A 21,931-nucleotide genomic window follows, 5' to 3' on the forward strand; every position below is an offset into this window, starting at 1 on the left:
TTGACAAGTCTGGAACTGTAAAACGTACAAGTTTACAGTTTTCAAGAGCAGCAGCTCTTGAAATGAATATGAAAATTAGGCATTTAGTTGGTAGCCTAAGCAAATTTGTCCAGTCATACTCAAGGGAAGTGATGATTAGTTAACAATTGATTAAATGTTTTAATCAGCTGAACATGAAGTGTAATTAAGATATGACAGACAGGTGAACAGCTTTGTGACTGAATGACATTGATTGAGGTAGCTCAAGAGGAAAGTGAATTGTTTGTAAAGGTTTCACAACATTGATAATAATGTTGTTGCATTGTACAGTAGTATTTCATGTTGATCTACTGTCACAATGGCTTGTACCTGTACTGATGACAAGCTTGTGCAGTCTGGACAGAAGGCCAGGGCCCTTTCCAAGCAGGGTAATGACGTATTCGGTCTGAGGTGGCAGATCCTCAAAGTGGAGGGAGCGAGCTGAACCAGGAAGAACTTCTTTGGATGTTTTGTCACTTTCTAATGAAGGTATGACCGTTGTCCGACTTTGTATTCTTGGGCTTTCTGTTACAACTCTTTCAGGTAACCTGTTTTCATCTTCAATGTTCCCTCCTGATCCGGGCTCTTTGGTTGGTTGATGCTTCCCTTCCTTGTCCTCTTGTTGTCTTTCCTCCTGATTCGGTCTTTCAGGTTTTCTAACTTGTTTCTTTGTCACAACAAAGTTTTTGTACTTGCCTTCCGGTGAGTCCCATACAAGTGTAAATCCATCTGCGGTCTTGTTTCTTACTCCCACGTAATCCAGAGGTTCCCTTGTGACTCCTGGAGAAGTTATATCTGATTCCATTGGAGTTTCACTTTTTAATACCGTTTTTGTGGTAATATTTGTTTTTGGTTCCACTCTCTTTGGGCTCCCAGTGATGTATTTTCTTGGCTGTGTACGGTTTTGTCCTGTCATAATCCTTTTTGGTAGTTGTCTTCTTGGAGGTGTGACTGGTCTTGGTTTTAAATTAGGGCTACTTGGTTTCATAACAGGTTTACCTGGAATAGTAGGGGCAGCATCTATACCTGTATTCACTGTCTGATCATGAATGACAGAGTGAATAATAGAATCTGGGGTGCTAGTTTCTTCCACCCCAGGTTTGGTAGTTTGGATTGGAGCACTGTTCTTCTTTTCTAAATCAATGATCTCTGGTCTGGCGGTAATACCATGACCATCCATCTGGCCCCTTGGAATTATCTCTTCAGTTCTTTGTTCTTCCTCTTCTCTAATTTGGACTTCTTGAGTAGGCCTGGGAACATCCTGCTCCCCTGAAGCGTTCTCTGGGATTCCAGGGGTACTATCATTTTGTCGCTGGCTCACTTGCCTTCCAACACTAATACCAGTGCCTGCATTAAGCTTTCTGTCTGGGTATGGTTTGCGAATCAGGACTCTGTGTGGCTGTTGAGGTGGTCTCAGATTTGGACGTGTTCTGTTTTGGAAAGGTCCACCATAGAGTTGGGTACGACGGAAGAAACCACCTCTAGTGGTTGGGCGATGGGAAGAAGGCACACCACTACCACCACCACCACTCAGAGTCTTGTTTTCATTGGACACACTTATTGTGGAGATGCTCATCTGGGATCTGTCTTCATTGTCCTTCTCTACTGGGTCTGTACCTTCTGTTGGGTCTGATTCTTTGGAAACAGGAGGAGAGGAAGTCGCTGGAAATTCAGTGGGAGATATTGGCACTTTCTGTGTCTCTATTTTAGGATGTAAAGGTTGAGGTGGGCGAGTGAGGATCCTTGAATTTGGACGAGTTTGGTTCTGAAGAGGTCGCCTGTTTGGGAAGGGTCGACGCACATATGCACCGTTTGGAAGAGGGCGACGAACTGGGATTGGTTTTCTTTCACCTGAAACCTTTTTCTGGTTTTGTTCTTCAGAGAATGCTTCCACATCTTTGCCTCCACTTGTATCCCTAACTGGAGTATTTACCTCAACTGAAGATGATTCATCTGAAGCAGATGAAGACAACAACTCATCTGTGGATACATGTCTAGGCTCTGTCTCTCCTCCAGGGATAATGTCCAAAGGAAGAGGATGACGATGAGAAACTCTGAAATTTAGACTAGTTTTGTTCTTCAACAAGTTTGGGTGTGGACGTCGGGTGAAGCCATGTTTTGGAGGTGTGTGGCGATAAAGAGGCTCACTGCTCTCCCGTGAATTTGGTTGTGGTTGTGGTCTTTGTTCTGGAGATGCTGTGTCAGTGTTGCCTTTGATGTTATCAGGATCCTGGTCATTGTTTCCAACTAAATCTGATTCATCAGAGCTGGAAAAGGATGATGATGAATCTGACAACGGTGTTAGAGACAATGATGGCAATTGTGATCCACCATCACTTTTAAGTGGTGGTGATGATGAAATTAAATCTGTTAGTGATGATGATGGTGCTTCTGTCAATGAGGATGAAACATGTGAAGGGAATGCTAAAGACAAAGAGGGTGAAGAAGATTGTTCTGATGAGTGTGACTGGTCAGCTGGGAGCTGTGATGATGATGATGGTGGTGATGGCTGTGTGTCGTGTGATGATTGTGAGGGTGACGAGGATGCTGGGGAGGAGGAGAATGATGAAAGTGGCCTCAGTGCTGTTAAAATCCTTTCTGTATCTGCATCAGGTGAGATGCCTGATTCTTTGGACAGGTGAACAGAAAAGGTTGTGATGTTCATACTTTTAAATGTGTCTTTCACTAGTTGATATAGAGGATCTTGTGTGATGTCAACTTCCGTCTCTGCAGACACGGGTATCAGATCAGAGGGGGATGTGCCATCAGTCCCCACCACTGTCCCATCCCCTCTACACCCACTGCCTCCGTCCTTGAGGGGTAATCTGACGTGCGTCACTTTAATTTTGTTCAGACATTTCTTCTCCTTGCTTTGAAAAGCCCCAGTTGGCTCTGAAGACACTGGATCAGTGTCCTTTCCTTGGCCATCCACGCCAACATCTGGTTGCTCTTTTGGTTCCTCTAAGCTACTTTGTCTGTTTGCTTCTGAATCAGTTCCAGACGTTATAGCTGGATTTTTGTCATCCCTCCCCTCAGTGCTTGATGCTTCAATGTTGGGTTCATTCACAGTCAAAGCTATTGTCCTGTTTCCGATTTTAGAGGCACCTGGTTTAGGTTTTTTGAGCACTACTGGTACTTTCTTCTTCTCCCCCGCTAGGGGTTTTTTCAAAGGGCCATGACCAATCTTTCTTCTTTCGGGCACAACTCTGGTTGTGTTGAAACGGAAGGGGCCTGGGAATTTTGGCTTCCCGGACAATGTGGGCCTTTCAGCAAGTTTGGGCCTGGTGCCATTTATTGCCATTTTCCTGTTGACCAGAGGTTTGGTTCTTGCAATCACAGAAGCTGCACCTCTGTTAGGTCCGTCAACACCTCCAGCTTTTACAGAGTCAGTCTCTCTCTCCTCACTCTTCCCCTGTTGGTCTTGCACCTTGGGTGTTTGGTTAGATTCTTGGTCCATGTCACCAACATCTTGTCCCGGTGCTGGTGTGACCTGCCTGGTTAATGATGCCATGGTAACCTTTGGTGTTGACTTTCCTAAAGACGTGAAGGGAGTGAGCATTTGGATTCAATATTAAGGTTATTGTATCCTGTTGTTAATCACAAACAAGAGATCATTGCTAACAAATGGAAGAAAAAGCAGTTTTAATCTTCATTGGTCCCATTTACACTTGTCATTTCACATGTCTCATTTACAGATGCAATCCAGGTGAGCATTTTCGAGGCAATTTGGTAACTGACAAACACGAGAGGAAGAACTTTTGACCTTTGGCAGTTCATTAACAGTCTAGCTTGAGGTACACTGAAGAAGACTACTGTACTGTACTTTGTACCTTGCCACCTGTTACATTTAAGCTACCTAGAGGACATTTCGCGAGTGCTGGCCCTTTAACTTCTTTCTAGCTTGAGAATATCTCCACACATTTTGACATCTGATTCAAATTCTCCAAATCCCAGATTTCAATCCGTTTTAAGCACTTCTTGGATGCATTTAAACTTTTTTTTGTGACCTACCTGAGACACATGAAGTGACACAGTGTAAATGGGATCATTAATGATGTGCAAAAAAACCAAACAAACAACTCAGTGCTGTGGTCTCCATGCAGGCCCTGAAATGGGGAAAAAAAATACAGTTAAACATTTTCAAGCTGGACAGAGGAATTCAACACGCTTGGTGTCACTGCTGAGAGGGACATTTAATGAGTTCAGGAAAACTGTGCAGTTTGTGGAATATTTCTTGCTTCATTAACTTTCACAGTAACGTTTCTCCACAGTGCAATGCATTTTATATGATGTGTTCCATTTATTACTGGTGTCTGGACACATAAAGTCCCTCTAACTCCCACTTAGCAACAACAAGGCTGTTCTCACCTGAATACATCTAACTTGCTCACAGTCAGCAGAAGGAAGGTTGAAGAATCCTTGAATGCTATGATATGATCTGCCTCTTTGACTTGTTTTTAACTTTCTAACAACAGTTCCAATAATAATGTTGGGTGGGTATTTACATTTTCAGACAATATGAAGGGTGAGATAACCCTTTTGTAAAATTTTACGAAACAGATTCAGATGCTTCTGTATCATCAAGCTTAAAACATTACTGGTCAAGCTGACATGCATGGTCCTACCTCACTTATTTTCCACAATTAACATGGAACAAAAACAACAATGTGTTGGTGTGTGGCTCTCAGCTCCAAGCCCAGTGGGGCCACGAAAGAAACACCTCACAAATATATAGTTGGATTTTCAGACTCAAACAGCAGGTAATTACAACAGTGCATACTAGACTGTTAATTAATCCACACTTGGTGCTCTATATCCTTCCATGGATTTACATATGACAAAGGTACATTAGAAGCCTGTAGTGTAAAACAGAATTGAATCAATCTCATTGTCAGTCCTACTCACCAGGAACTGCCTTGGTGGTTGCTGGTTCACTCTGGCTTGAACCCTTCTCCGCCACGAGTATGATGTCATACGTACGGCCCGCCTCCAGCCGCTGAATGTGGGCAGAGTCTTGGTCAGGTTGGACGGTCAATTCTTCACTCCTTCCTGCTCCGTCGCTGGGCGTGATGGTCAGATGATACCTGTCAATCTCACCCTGAGACTTCTCCCATTGGACCACTGCAGATGTTGTGGTTGTCTTGACGACTCGGAGGTTGGTGGGACCGGAGATGACTGGCAGTGGAGAGGCAGAAAAAGAAAATGGCTAAGACACAGGTTTAGTCTGTCTTTTGTTTGCATCTCTCTCTGTGCCGCTTTCATCCTTATTAATCTATTTCTAATTGTTTAATGATCACTCTGCAGCTCTATTAAGTTGTCCCTTTCTTCTTATTTGTTTCTTATTTTGTGTTCCTGTTTGTACTTTTGTTTTGCATCTGTTTGTGGTAGGGTTTGTTCTTAGGTTTTTTGTTTGAATGGTCTGAATTCAGATTTTTTCCCCTCATCTTTATAGTAATTTTATTTATTTTAACTGAACTCTACTTCTCGGACCCATGGGCCCAAGTGGCCGGAAGGCTTCTGAGCCGAGGTACATGTATTTGGTAATCCATCCATGTTTAGGCGTGATTCCATGGGGGGAAATAGGTACACAAACACTCATTCAACTTTAAATATACTCTGTTGACTTGGCTCGGCACTTTTCCTCCTCTTGACTCTCCTCACCCTACAGTTATGATCCCGCAGCCTCAGTCTTCCTGTTCACTGTTGGCCACTGGGCAGAGTCCCGGCAGCCGTCACAGATTAGATCTTACCCAGTACGGGCAGCGGGAGGGAAATGTTTAAATTATCTCTGCCAGTTTGGCCATTTGAGCTGCTCACATCTGCCAACATGTTGGTCAGAGTCTCCCTTTTCTTACCAGCACACTCAAAACTGCACTTTTACATTTGTAATTATGACTGTCAACGTCATGATTTCACTGACTGCCATATTTGATGGATGCGGCTCCCTCGGTGCAGGTATTGATGTTTTGCATGAACGCTGCACTGGAAATATAGTTTTTTGTGCATGCAAAACATTTTCTACTTAGTTCAAATTACCTGATAAGACAAATACAAAATCATGAATGTTGTTTTTATTAGAGGACAAATGAAATAAAAAATCTCACGGGTCATGAATTCAGCGGAGGTCTCGGCTCCCCTCCTGCCGTCAGTTTCTCCGGTGATGGTGACGCTGTATTCCTGACCGGCTGCCAGTCCTGTTTGAGTGAAGGTGGTCAGGCTGCCCTCCACCTGGGCTGTTATCTGCTGGTCACTCTCCTTCTGCAGGTTGAAGAGACAACACAAAGAGCAATCAATAAAAAGCTCTGCAGATCAAGTTCCTGCATCAGCATCAGCTGTTGACAAGGAATAACATCCAACAGCTGGGAAACTGTGTGAGGAGCAGGTGAATGTACGCTCTCTTTGTTTTAATTTCAATTTTGGATATCCTGTAGATGTGGTCACAACTTTAAACTTTTTTCAATTAGTCTCATGTGAGAACATTCCTGTTGTCAAAGGTCCCAGATTTTTACACTTTTCTTGGGTTTTATTTGAAGTGTTGATCTAAAAGAAGATTTGTTATTTTAAAAACAAAAACCATCTGTAGTGTAGTTCTACATCTCCTTTCTTAGACTTCTCTCTAAAGATCTCATAACAACAGGTCGGTGAGCCAGTCATAGTCTGATCCTTCTGATTAGATATTTTTTTAAACATGAAATCTGAGAGGATATGCAATTAAGCAGAGCTTTTAAATGTTATAACGCACTGGATGGAGAGGGAAGTCTAACATCTGGGAAATCAGCAGACTCACTGCTTGAGGAAATTGCTAACACTAACAAGAAACTGTCCTTTATACCACTACTTTGGTTTTCATAGATTAAACTGTTGAGATTTAACATGTTAATCAGTGAGTCAGTTTCCTCATGTTTTATCTCTTATCCTCACTCCTTATGCTGCACATTTAAAGTGTGGATAAGCGAGTCAGGCACTCTCCTTAGCTGACCTCGAAGGTAAATAAAAATACATTTCTCAAAAGGACCTTTTGATTTAAGAGTCACAGATGGACTTTGACAGGTGCACACTGCTTTATCACAGTCAGCTGTGGAAGATGCTGCTCGTCCTGCCCACTTCACCTCATACCAGACTTTTCCTGGCTCAGGCAACTGTGTCTCCATTTAAGATAATCTTTGTCACAGTATATCTGAAATTATTCATGTATCTCTGCTGTGTTTTTTTGTACGTTACCAAGTCTTCTCATTTTCAGATTCACAGATTAGATCTTTCCTATGCTTTGTTTTCAAGTCAGGATAATTTCAGGCTCTTCAATCCTAAAAAAGCAACAGGTTCCTCTTATTATAATTTATGTTCTGGAAAGCCTGAACCTTCCCATGAATTAAAAGCTCAGTCTTACTCAACAATTACTCAGCTGGGAGCACAGCACTGACATTTTTTTTTGTTGAATTTTTAATGAATGGATACCATGTTGTAAAGTAAATGCACCACAGCTGGTTGTCACGTTGGTTACTATGTTGGTTGCCTGGTGACAGGACTTTCAGAGGTCGCCCCGGATCAGCGTCAGCGTGTCAAAGCGCTTTCATCCATTTCCATATGAATGAGGGTGACATCATTAAGACAGAACATCCAATAAATTCATGATACGCTTTAAAACAAGTCGAGGCTCTATCTCCGCGGGGCGTTCAGGGACAAAGATGAGGAGGAGAAGGGTGAGAAAAACTAACTTGGCCAACTGAAAGACGCTCAGTCTGCATCTTTATGATCGTTTTCCTGCTGGAAAATAAATCTCATATCTCTGAAGATTCTCCTTCAAGACTTCTTCTATTTGGTGCCATCAAATGTGTAAAAACAGCCCCTCGAATGTAGACAGCTGTGAAGAAAGTTTTCAGATCCCAACTTAAAGGTGCAATATTGTAATAGAGTAGATGCCAGTGTGTTTTTTAAAATTATAAATCAGGTCAAGGTTCCATATTAATACAGTGAAAGTATCAAAGCCTCAGTCCACAGAAACTGAGCTTTAAAACAAGCCATCAGGACTTCCTGTAACTTTGTGATGTCACAACAAAGCAGCCACCAAGTCCCGCCCACCTGGACCCAACATCCAACACTTGGAGGATATGACATTTCTGAGTGTTTTACCTTTACCTCTATTTTTATTAGCTCTCTCAGAAAACATTCAGCCAATCAGAATAGAGGCTCAGAGCCTCCTCTCTCCTCATTGGCTGACATCGACCTGTTGTCACTGTAGAGCTCCAGAGAGAAGCCTGAGATATGAGATGTAAATGAACGACACTTCAAATAAAAACTCATTCAAGTGTAAAATACAGGGCCTTTAAGCTCTCAATTGTGGGAAGTAACTGCACCTATGAGTAGAATAAAAACTACAACATTTCTCTTTAAATCCCTTTGAACTACTCAAGTAAAGTAAGCTATTTCAAATTTGTACCAAAGTACAGTTCATAATTAGATGTACTTGTCTGCTTTTTTTTTTTACCACTGACAGGTGTTTTTGTTTTGCTGAGAAATCAGAAACTGAATATGATTAATGTTAAAATGATGTTATGTTGAGAAAACACGGTTGTTCCATGACTGTGAATAAAAACAGATGGTTCTCAAATCAGTTTTGAAAAATGATCGATGAGGTTTTGTTTTCTGAATTCTATGCAAAGAGCAAAGTTGCAAACAAAGACATTGAAGTTGTTAATGTCCTACTGTAATCAGCACCACAAACCTGTGATATTGGTAAAGTTAACACCTGTTATTACAGCAAATCCAATCAAAGCAGCATATGGCAGTGTATTGATCTGCCACCTGGATGACTTGGTGAGGTTTAAAGAAAAATCGTTTTTCTATGTTTGCTTGTCCATCAAACATGCATCAGACAAACAGCACTTGAATGCCTCGTCTAAGAGGAAAATCAGGGTCCAGCTTCTTTACCGAACACATCAGTCTGTGATTCACTAAAACTGAATGACCTGCTTGAACTGCCGTGACCTCCGATTTATTCTGCTTAATTTTGGTTCCGATGATTCATCCACATCCTGAAGAAAAAAAAAACTGCAACTTAGCTCTGAATTCACTTCCCTTTATTCAGATAACCAGTCACGTAACTGCTGGTTGTAGAGTACTGGTGGTTGATTCATCCTCCCCACTGACATAAATGTCTCCGCTGTAATGGTCATCTTTGACTGTGGACCTTTTTAACCATGTCCATTACAAGGACAGACAGACGTCAGTACACTGCAGTGCAGCTCCACTACTCATTAAATTGAGTTTTATACAGCGTCCTGTAGCTTTTTCTGACTGTCTGACTGAAAGTTGGATGAGCTTTTCTTACTCTGAAGTCATTCCTGTACTTGTCTTTGCCCATCCTCCTGATGATAAGCACAGGAAATATTGTTTATAAAATTTACAATGAGAGGAAATATTAAAGGTGTCATATTGTTTGAAGGTATAGATAGATTGATTAGATAGCAGGTCTAAGTTTCATATTATACTGTGATAGCATCAAAGTCTCAGTTCACAGAGAAATGCACACAGCCTGTATTCAGAAACTGAGCTTGATAATTAGCTGTCAGGACTTCCTGTAACTTTGTGATGTCAAAACAAAGGGTTATCACTCTCAGCTATGCATTAAGCCCCGCCTGTTTTACCTGAAATCTGCTAGTTTTATTAGACCACTCAGAAAGCAGTCAGCCAATTGGAATGGATACTCAAAGACTCTTCTCCGCTGATTGGCTCACTGACCGGTTGTTACTTCAACGCTAGAGAGAAGCCTCTGATCATGGATCAGCACTTGAGAGACCTTTAAAATTACATCTTACATTGATGCGAACCACCTGCTTGCTTTCAAACTGCAAACAAAATGTGAAAGTCTTACTCTTGCATACTCAAAGAGATTTTGTGACATGTTTGCCAGCCTTATAAAGATAAAGATAAAACTTTTCACAGTTTAGTGGAGCCCTGACCTTGACCCCTTTTCAACACAGGCTCAAAACCAGACCAGACCAGACCAGCATCAGTGTTGGACCTCACTAATGCTTTTTTTTGTGTGTGTGAATGGGAGCGAGTCCCTGAAGCAGGTTCAACATCTGCTGGAAAGACTGGAACCAGAGGAGCGGAGGCTGTTAGAGCAGCAAATTAATGACCACTGTTCTGTAGTGACATGTTCAGCTATCACACATGGGCGTAGTGTTCTACAGTGCACATACCACGACATACTTTTGGCCATGTAGTGGCCACACAAGGGGAATTTTTTGCCAGTTAATACAGATGCTAAGAGACTAACAGCTTTCAAATGTGAACTCTATATAGATACTCAACATATCCTTTCAATACTGAGCCTTATTTCAGACAGGGCTTCATTTCCAGTTTGATTATATGCACATTTTTCACTTCCAGTGTCAGCAACGTGGGCTGCGCTGTCCAAAGTTAAACAGTGACTAACTTGGTGGTACGATGAATCCGAGGTTAGCATTGCTGGAATGTGCTGCTACACCTTGTTTTTGTATATATTCACCGCTCCCACTTCCTCCTGCTGCACAGGTCACCTCAAGTCTCCAAGTCTGATATTCTCACTATTGTTGTCTGTCTGTATAGTGGTCCGAAGTGGTTTAACTTTGATGTTATCCCCTTTATTCATTGATTCATTGCTTGCGAACAGCGTTAGCATGTGAAGATGTCTTTAACTACTTCCATATGATATAGTGACGACAATAAATCATGTCGACTTGTTCTGTTTACTACCAAGAAGTGTGTTCATGGTGATGATGTAAAGCTCTTTTTAATATTCTTTGGAGACATTTTAAGCCTCTTTTTTTTTGCAAACCATTATTGTTACCAGGAGATTTGATGATGAGCTCAGAGGTCAAAGTTATTCCTCATCATGCAGGCAGTCTTAATTCTGTCCTCCAAGGTTTGTCTGACGGCTGAAATGCACATGTTTAACCTCTTAACGTCTGCCAGACTAATGAGTGACATCATCTTTACAAGCTCATGTTGTTCGGTCACGTTGTGTTCAATCAACCACAAAACTATTTCCAGTTGAGGAAATGGCTGAATATCAAATGTGTCAAGTCGGGAAACCAAAATCTTCTTCAATGAACCGATGGACATAAAAGCAAGATGTCCCAAGTGGTACCATAGAACTTAAAATGTTTCAAGGTCACTGCTCTGGTCCAAACTAAAATATCTTAACAATAGTGTGATCCATTGGTTCCTTCTTAAATAACTTTATTGATGCGCTGCTTGGATTAAGTTTTAACTTAAGCCCAAAGCTTTACAATAACATTTTGAAATCACCTGCTGAACATCCGTATGTAAGCATTGTGATTTGCGAGCATGTTAGCATTTATCTCATAGCACAACGGTGCTTCTTGGTCATTAGTAGTAGCCTATTGTGTTGGACAGTGATGATATTGGTATTGCAATCATATAGTGAATGAAATGTGAACAAATTGTGTTTTATCGTGACTGTCATTGTTAAATCTTGCAGTATTTTATCTATAAATATTTTGACGTTTTGATACTACAACAATTTACTCGTCAAAGTCAAACTCGTGAAAGTTCAGCATCAAACTGCAGATCTTTACTAACCAAGAGTTGTCTTCAGAGATGGAAGGCAATGCTAATGATTTGCTTCTGTCCAATACTTTTCATCAACTTAGCTAGCCTGAGGACAGGTTTAGTTTTTAGATTTTAAGTAGATAATTGGTAACAATGTGCATAATAATAATATAATGCTTCTTATAATATATAATATTATTTTTTTCTTGATTTATTATAAATAATATTACAATTTGACACTAATGATATTGACTGCAAAGAACAGATACTTGCAGGATGCCTAAACGAGGTCATCTGATGACTGGGAAACACTTTGGTAAAATCCTGACTCAGATTCAGTTTCTGTCCGTCATCTGTCAGAGACAAATCCTCCTCTGTGTCAGCCGCTGACGTTGTTGTGACAGTCGGTTGTTTGTCTGTTGTTTGTCTGCTGAGGGAGGGAAACATCTCCCTCACTCCCTCGCTCCTGCCCTCTCTCACTCTCCCTTTCTCTCTCTGTCACAGCTGCAGGCTGGTGGTGATCTCAGCTCTCTGGCAGTTGCCATGTTTTTGACAGTGTTTACACGTTTCCGTGGCAACAAGCATCCCACATCTGCATCTCTCCCCCCCCGATGTGCGACCGTTCGATTCATTCACTGCTCCTCTGCTTTAATTCTGAGCTGCTCAACTATTCTACCTCTTTATTTCATCCACTCTGCTGGTGTCTGCATGCTATGTATTTTTTGGTTCTATGTGTTTATTATTGTGGAGGATTGTGGGTGAAATCATTGTTTGTCAGTGCTGCAGCATCAATCCATGACATATGGCCCAGAACTTGAAAATATATGGATTTTAGGACTAACTTCTCAAAATATGACTGATGCTAAAACCAATTTCTGACAACTGTAACCTCAGCTCTGATAAATTATGTTTCTATACAACTAAAGTGTAAGAACAATTACGTTGTAGCACTATCTCTGACAATCTCTCTGTCTAAAAGACAAAGTCTTTGACTTGCTAGGGGCATAAATTAAAAATAATCCCAGAAACGAAACCCTATAACAACCATGTTTCCTATAAAACATAATTTTTGCTTGGTTGGCTCTGTTTAATATGCAGCGAACAGACCAGTCAGATGATGACATGAAATGATGCAGAATACAAGCATGATAAAATGTTATCGTTACACCCTAAGTTTGACTTTGTTTAGACTTTTTTTGTTGCTGCAGACTTAAAATGTGAAAGCCGCTAATGTAGTTACACCCATCTCTCACAGTGGACCATTCAATGGACCTACTAGGCCCGATCTACACCTTTTGATTTTTACCCCGTGTTATGTGTTACCCCCTTGTTATGGAGTGAGTGCACTTCCTTGTGTCTGAAATTAATTTAAAAATGTTTAATAACAGAGCTTTTCATGTCTTACTGGCTTCAATCACAGTGTTTGCTTTGCACCGATACCATGACATATCGGTATAGATTCAATGAGGGGTGTGTGGCCTCTTTACTAACCCACCTACGTGAAATACCAGACCCCAGTTGTCATGGGTATAATTATAAACATCTCTACTACTAATAGCAGTGCACCATTGTAACTAATGGTTGTGACTTGGTTAGGTTTTGGAAAAAAAGTGATTTTGATAAAAGTAGGCCTATACTTCCTCAACACATAACGTTGTCATTGTTGTGATGGCTACAAAACAAACAGCTAACCCTCACATGGGAATCAAACGCCGCTCTCCTGAATTATATTCCTGTGTTTTTGTTGACTCCTCCATCCATCACAGCCTCCTCATGATGGCGACTTTATTGTTCTTTATACCAAATCACTGCACTTTTTCTCCTCTGCTCCTGTCATAATAAGAGCAACCACTAGATGTCGCCTAGCAGCAAAACATAACAATGTGGTCATAATAAGATGCTGCAGAAATATAAGGCTCTATGCAAAGATATTGAGGAGCTGCATGCTGAGCTTCCTGAAAAACTGCTCTAGTGGTAACAGCACAATGCGTAATGCAATTTGGTTAGGCAAGACTGTACCTACGTACAGACTGTTGTCATTGTTAGATAGATTGTTAGAAGATAACTATCACAGATTCTGTATAAACATGTTTCATGCAGGAGTCAAATCACGCTCTCCTCACGTGGACTATTTTATATTACGTCACCGCACTTCTCTGTAATAACCACTACGGCCACTAGATGTCTCCATAAAACAAAATGTATCTATGTGTCATAAGTAGCAGCTCGGGAGCTCTGGTCACAGCAGCTGCTAAGACATGCAGCCACCGAGGTCGACATGTGAATTATACCTCAGAGGCTGTTTCTCTGCATCAGCTCGGACACGTACTACAAGCTGATGTTTACACCCACAGTGTCTTCAGTTAAACACAAACATCTGCTGTATTTACATGTGAGCTGCTCAATGGCTTTTAGCTCCTCTCCGAGATGACGCACCGTTGTTTTCGTTCTCTTCTAACCCTGTTTATTTAAAGTTACTGATCTTTTCCACTCGGTTCTATTCTCTACTGTTGGGTTTGTTTTTGTTTCTACTCTAATTGGGTTTATTCCCTCCTCCTCCTCCTCCTCTTCCTCCTCCTCCTCTGACTCCCCCCCTCTCCCTCTGGTTCACATGGCCTCCAGTCAGGATCACGTCTCCTCTCTGCGAGTTCACAAAGACGATCAAGACTCTCCGTGTTGTTTCCATCACATCCTCTCATCACCTCCAGTCCTATTCCCTCTGCAGGCATCCCTCCATCTCTGACTCTTCCTCCTCCTCCCCCTCCTCTCTTCTCCCTCTGTCTCTCAGCAGTTGTGGGTGGTTGTGGATATTTTCTGGCGCTGTTGCTCCGGTCCAGGGTCTTAATCCCTCATGATGTCAGCGCGAGGAGCCACAGCTCTGTTTACAACAAGAGGCCATCGCTCAAACTGTGCGTGTGGAAGTGTGTGTGTGGGAAAACATGCCTGAGAGACATGCAGTCAGGTGGTTAACTGTCCAGTTGTGTGAGAGTGTTTCTGCTGTGATCTAAAACAGTGAAATGGTTTTGCCTCATCTTTTTAGATGTTTTTGATTTTGACTGGTTTAGAAAGTTAAGTCCAGTCTCTCTCTTCCTCTCTTCAACACAAATACCAACACAATTAGTAATTTTCCTTGTCTTTAATTCCCTGCAGCAGATTGATCACACATGTGTGAGAGTGGACAAACCTGACATTCCTGGTTTCTGTAGGAGTGATGCATCTTTCTTTCTGACTATTAAATGTCTGAATGTATATTTTCAACAGATCAATTCTGGCCTCTACCATGAAATCCTAACCACAACGACCTGGGTTTGAGTCCACCCTGTGGCCTTTCGCACAATATTATTGTCTCTCTCCATCAAAATTAAAGCCAAAAATAACAAAATGAAAAAAATTAAGGACTCACTTGTTATTCAATGTTTTTTCCTTCACACGTCACGGTTGTGAATTGAACGAGTCCCAGCCAGTCTCATCCCAATTTATTGCCCCCTGGAAACACTTCTATGTCTTTGTTTTTGTGTGAATTTGCAGCGCATGTGTTGTCAAATTCATTTAGATGTTTTCGGAATTTGTGCATCTGCGATGCATTTTCTTAAGTTGCATTGTGTTGAGCTGTCAGGGCCACCAAGCCACTGACTGGCCGAGAGTCCAGAGGACGTCCAAGAGGTCCTAAGACTGAATCAAGACCGAGTTTGAACTGGATTCAGAAACGAAGATGAAACAAAATACAGAAAAAAACAGTGGTGATGGTGTATTTGTCTCACTGTGTTTCATCTTTGATATGACTCTAGTCCCTTGGTATGGTACAGTCCTCTGGATTCAGATCTAAATTTCAAATGTGATGTGAATAAACAGAAATTAGCTGACACGTGCTAAAAGTAGCTAAAATCCTGAGGATGCAAATGTAATCCAAATCTGAACTGAAAATGGATCAGGTCAGGACTACGTGCAAACAGGTGAGAAAAAACAAGTCAAAACCATGACCAGAAACTAAAGAAAAAACAAAAACAAAACACTAAAGCACCTCTGTTCCTTGGGATTTACAATGTGTTTGCATCATTTGCTAAAATTATGTTCACATGCATTACTATACTCAGCACTTACATAGACTCAGTATAAAAAATAAGAAACGATCTCCTCTTGTTCTGGCTCCTAAAACTAAATCAGGTGTGAAACATTCCTCATATTCCCTCGGAGGTTTTAATGTTCTCAGCACAACGGAGGAGCAGAACAACAACCGTAAATGTACAGTTTGTCCTGTGGGAGCCACCGGAGCCAACGCCAAGATAATTTTACTCTATTTTTGTGTGTGTGTGTGTGTGTGAAATGCTCATTACATTTCACGGCTGTGACATCATGGGATTATATGAAGTGCAACCTGAGTGATGCTGGAGGAGAATCAAGGAGAGTCGGTTTTGGTTCACCAGACCGTCCACATCCAGCCCAGGACGAGTTTGACCTGTTGACCTCAGGGCGCCAACGACATAACTCTGGACATCTGAACTGTGGTTGCACAACACATGTAGAAGAACGGTCCACTAGGACTACTGATGTGGTGTTTGTGAATAATGGGCCATTCACATAATGGGCCATTCACATATAAATAGTGTATGTGCTGACAGGTTACTATGGCGGCATCTAGTGGCTGTATTGTACGTATAATGCGGTGACATAGTATAGAGCGCAATGACAGAGTTGAGTGTTCAATTCCCACGTGAAAGCAGCCGCTTTTGTTGTTTCTATTATTCATGATTCATCCGTGTTATTATCGTAACCATGGCAACGGAAATTGTCTCATGTCGAGGAAGGGCTAATTTTGACTCAAATCACAAACTTTTCTCAAACCTAACAAAACCACGACTGTTATTATAGTAACCGTGGCGACGGCAGCGAGAATACGCTACTTTTTTGGTGCAGCCGGTGTGTTTATTATTGTAACTGTGACGACCAAGATCTGGAGAAACCTCTATGGGTCGTATGAAACAGTTTAATAAAACAACCCCTTATTGTGGAAATAAGTGATATCTACCTCTTGATGTTATATTTTGGTAAAAATTCTTTGTATATTTCTGTATGTTTTAACTACGGGGCACAGAGATGTGTTTCAATTTATTGTTTCATGCGATAAAAGATAAAGATACTTGAATGCAACACCAGAAAGTCACATGACCTCTGATACACAAACCAGAGATCTGCCCAGACACAAAGGTCGATAAAGTACGGTGGCTGTTTGCAGCCTTTTCTGAAGTTCGATGCCCCCTGGAGGTCACAACCTGCATCACATGCCACAGCACTTTGGACTCGGTGATGTTAGTGTTTGTTGGTCAAACCTCAATGCTCACATTAACTTTAACAGTCTGGCACCTGGACGATGTGATGTTGTTACCGAGACGTTGTTGCTATGTTTCAGTTTGTGTTTGTCCAACACAAGCCAGCGTGACGGATGATTTGGTGCTCGGCTTGTTGCCAGTGCTGTCACCAACAGCACACGCCCTCCCAGTCTGGTGAATTATCTCAGAAATTTTCTTTGCCTGAGTCAAAAAATCTGGTTTCGCGAGGATCGATCCAGGAAATGCATCACATCGTTAAAGAGACAGGATGAAGCGCCAGTGTCCTCCACCGGGGTATTGGCTGCTCTGCTCGTCCAACTCAGTGCTTTACACTCACCAGAACAAAAACATCAACATCATTTCATCTATAATTTTTAGTTTTCAGTCAAACCTGCAGCAGATTTTACTTCTCTCCAGAGCTTCACTTCATAAACCTTTGTTTTATGGGTGTACACGCCACAAAATATCTGTTTGTGGCGTAATCACAGTCAGCCTCTATATACTTAAACACCTCACTATGAGTCAAACCAAAATTAAATATTATTACCCACAAGATGTCAGATTATAGATCCACCTCATAAATACTCCTTGTTTTTAAAGCCTGGTTATTCAGTGGTTTACCTCTAAACCAGCCACATAATGAATCTAATGTTGGCGACTTGCTGCATCTTTTATACCTTCTATGAAATTTCTCCTTTAGTACACTGGAACTTATGTTTGTTTTGTTCTCCCTTTGATGCATTAACCTGATCATACTGCATCTGTCATCTGTCATCATCTGTGGCACTGCAGCTTATTATGATCCATTATAACATTTTGTTGCCAGGCGACATCTAGTGGCCATAGTAATTATGACAGCAGAAAGAGGAACGTGTGATGTAGTGTTAGCCTGCCAAAGTCCACATAAGAGGAGGTTCAGGTGGATAAAACATGAAATTAGTGGTTAAGCCTCTGTTTTATGAGTCTTAAAAACAAAGTTGACCGTGTTATAATTACAGTAACCATGACAATAAGGATTGCCAAATTTGGAGGAAGTAATTTTAAAGCAAATGTGGATAGAAATGACATTACTGGTTTAAAATGTTAATGTTTAGAGTGGAAAAGAAAAGAAAATATCTGCAAAAGTGAAAGCGGTGATGAAGCCAATAAAAGAAAAAAGAGCGATTGAGGGGTCGCTGGGTCGTATGGACTGTATCAGAGGATTGAGGATTGTTAAAATCAAACCTGTTTAGTTGTTTAGGTTGAAGGAGCTGTTTTTGTTCATTTACTTACAGTGAATTACATTTCCCCCCCTTCCCATGCAAACACAGGGAGGACTGTGGAGTCTGGTCAATGTCTGGATTAAAGATACTGTGGCTCGTGGCCAGGAGGAGCTAGTATCTGCCTGCAGCTCAGTCTCCTTGGGAGGAAACAGGAAACAAACAGCTGTCTATGGTGTTCCAGTCCTGTATGCATACTTTACATGGCATGTCTACCACTGAGGACACAGAGGTCAACCTACACAAAAGGCTCTTTTTAATTGTGTATTTGTGGTGGACTGTGTCCGTTTCTCTGTGGATTGAGGGCTCTGAAACTTTTGCAATATTTATATGGAGTCTAGACTTAATTTATAATTCAAAAAAGACATGGAAAATCTACCTTTATACAACGTGAGACCTTAAAATTTCTGTGCACAGTGTGTTTCTTTTTTTTTCATAAACATTTGACGCTCTTCAACAGAGCAGAGGAAAAACCTCTGGAGCTGCTGAGTAATTAAGTCTTGGTTGAGATAACGAGGGGAATCCAAAACACACACACACACACACACACACACACACACACACACATACACACACATGGATGATGTCAGGGTAGGAACAGTTACTCAGACGAGATTAGACTTGGCATTTTTATCCAAACATCGCCAAAAAAGAAGTCGATATTCTTTTCCACGGAGGAGCAGAATCTGCTGTTGCCATCCTGAGCGTTCCGCGGGGATTACCGCAAAACGAACGTTAGATTTTTTATCGTATTTGTCATGGAAATAAAACCTGGTGAGAATCTTTGCTGAATTAACAGTCGTTGCCCTCCCAACGTGGCTCATGATCCTGTCTGATTTATTAGATGTCACCGACATAAATTTCAATAATCTTTGTGGCTTTTTTTTTTACAATCTAATGTATCTGGATTTGTAACAGAAATGATTTAATCTGTGGATGATTCATTTGAACTTGGCTACTTGCGGTTTTTAACTGGATTTTTTTGTCTGTTTCGTTAGATACTGTATTTCTGATGATATTCTGCACCTTTAAAATTTTTCAGACATCTCAAAACATCAGTTGTCCCAGACTGAAAAATCTACTCTCATCCTTCTTATATCTGTGTTTACTTTACTTTTAGCGTTTCAAAAACAATATTTCTGAGACCATGAGCCGCAGCTTCGGTCATGGAAACATGAAAGCTGCACTTAAACCAGGATTCAGTGCAGAGAGTCGGTGAACTGTAGCATCATAAAACTGCTGCTGTAATTTACTGTTTATGGCATCCAGAGATCTCCTCTGGGGCTTTAAGTCAATTTCACAGATCATTTTTTCTCAAGTCTGTCATGGAAATGACAAACCGTTCGGTTTCTATTTAACCTGCCGCTGTCATTTTTTTCCCATCGAATATAAAGAACCTAAACCCGTCAGCAATAACATCACTATGTTTGCGTGTACACCATCTTCAAAGACATGAGGCAACCTTCAGACCACGTTCTTAAACTGTCTGGTATGAGGACTGTGTTTGTGCAGGAAGGTCATTTTAGGCCATGGTTCATTTTTAAGTTGGAAAGTGTCTGAAAAAAAAAAGAAAAAGTTAGACCTTAACAAGACTTCCATGGTCAGCAGGGAAACAAATTAAGAGCTGAAAAAAGCCTTATAAAAGTGAAACTGTTCAGGGTGGATAGGTTACAGTAAACTCTTAATGAAATACTTCTGCACTTTGGGGATCTGGTTTCCTTATGAGACCGTGATGTTCAGATGGATCTCAGCTCAGAAACTCCCCATGAAACCACAAACTGTCATTTTTATATTTCACTCCGTGTGTGGGGAGGTTAACAAGATGCAGCACCTTAATCACTGAGCTGCAGAAGTGGACGTACGTAATTTCATTTTTTGGACCTTTGGATTGAGACAGTTGAACTGTTTCTAGTTTTCATGGAAAACTGATGGCTCTATCTTCATATTCTCACACATAATAATTTTATCATTCTTATGTCTTGCTTTTCCACCAGAGAGTAAATAAATGTGTTTTCCAAAATGTTCAGTGTAAGTATTGATCTTGAGGGATTAAGGGATTTGTAAGTGCACTATTGCTACAAAGCTAACATAAGCATTTAACAGCTGTTTACCATTATTGAAGAGAAGTTCAGTCAACATTGGGTTCACAGGACAAGACATTACAATATCATCCTACTACAGTAGCTACATCTTTCAAAGCAGTCTGGACTCTACAGTGACTCAGTATCGGAAAGTGACTCACAATGTTTTTCTAGACTGATGAGTAAACAATTGTTATTGCCAATGTTAGCAACGTAGCAACTGCAAAACTTACAGCTAAAGGTCTGAATGCTACAGTGACTCGGTATTGGAAAATGAGAAGACAGACTAATTGGCTAACTTCAGAAGAAGAAAATTAGCAATAGGAAATAACAATTTGCCCTAGACTGCTAACCATAATGCTGCTATCAGCATGAACAAAAACCTACAGATAGCTCCTTTAAATAGCAATGATGTGTTCATTTCAGCTGCACAGGTCAGTATATAGGCCTGGTTCGACTTTTGTTTAGCTGTGAAACACATTTCAACTCTGCAGAACTTTTAATATCCGGTCAGGCCTTATTTTATGCCTCTTTTATGCCAAATCCAATTGTTCCACTTTTTTTCCCTTTTTTTTAGCGCTTTATAGTAAAATGATGCTCCTCGGTGTGACTTGTTGTGTTGAGTTCTGGCTTCAAACAACTATAAGATCCTTGGGTTGATTTACTGTGAACCATCTGTGCTCTAAATCCTTTTTGGGTTTGTCTTAAAGGAAATTTCACTGGACATTTTTTTTATCAGTGTTTGCGGTGGAAATGATTCTTGGAGCTGCTGAACTCTCTGAATCCTTGTTAAATTTATTGTTTGTCATCTTTTCAGGAGTTGGTGGAAACAGCTGTACCTTTTGTTGCCATGGAAAAGATACTTTGAAATGTCTTTTCAACATGATCTACACTCGAAGCTGCCCTCCTACACACACACACACACACACACACACACACACACACACACACACACACACATATACGCAAAACTTTCATTTCAATCTGAAAACAAACTTACTATGTTAAGGTTAAAGGTCAAAAAGTGTTATTTATTTGATTATTTTGGACAGTGGAGGTTGTTTAAAGCACAACATTTTTATGATCCTGTCTGGAGGCCACATCAGCCCCTTTTTAGTACCCCCTGAGGAGCCTGAGTAAATTTCAAGCACAGTTTCTGTTCCCTGTTCTCCTACGTCCTCAGTCTCAACATGACCTGGCGGAGGCTTTGACCCCCTGAGCAGATTTTAGAGTTGTGAACGAGGGGACAACAAGGACTCAGTGTGAGCTAATTTGTTGATGTTTCATTGCTGGACCACAACTATTGACAAAAAACATCTGCTGTCTCACTTACTTCAAGAAATATTTGTGTGCATTTATCTATTTTCTGGTTTTCATCTGTGAAAACAAGACCCGAGAGGCAAGTGTGTTTTCTCAGAGGAAAGATTTTTTTTTTAATGAAAAAATTACTTTTTTTCTTGGAGTTGTTATGAAAAAAGAGAATTAGAAAAAAAAAATCTTTTATTTATTTATTTTTTTTGTAAATTTCTTTTCATTATTCTGGTGCCAAAAAATGTTTAAATATTTATTTTTTCCATTCACTTCTTGGGACTGTTCTTTTTTTTTTAAAGGTGATTTTAATTTTCTGAATATCTTTTATTTAGGCATTGACCATCATCATTAATCATTTTGAGTTTTGAATAGATCATCC

General features: G+C 40.7%; 1 protein-coding gene across 2 annotated transcripts in view; it reads right to left on the bottom strand.

The window, feature by feature from the left end:
* LOC146978240 (tenascin-like) overlaps positions 1–21,931 on the bottom strand; it is a 47,097-nt gene that overhangs the window by 7,138 nt on the left and 18,028 nt on the right. Inside the window, exons 7-9 of one of the 2 annotated variants that reach the window (XM_085790933.1) lie at positions 6,123–6,276; positions 4,924–5,193; positions 349–3,552 (exon numbers count right to left, since the gene is read on the bottom strand). In XM_085790933.1, coding sequence (XP_085647059.1) covers positions 349–3,552; positions 4,924–5,193; positions 6,123–6,276 — 3,628 coding nt within the window. The remainder of the gene's footprint in view (positions 1–348; positions 3,553–4,923; positions 5,194–6,122; positions 6,277–21,931) is intronic. The other variant, XM_085790934.1, reaches the window with a different exon arrangement.

This window comes from Trachurus japonicus, chromosome 11 (genome assembly GCF_045865225.1).
Source record: "Trachurus japonicus isolate A0001 chromosome 11, Traja_1.0".
NCBI lineage: Eukaryota > Metazoa > Chordata > Actinopteri > Carangiformes > Carangidae > Trachurus > Trachurus japonicus.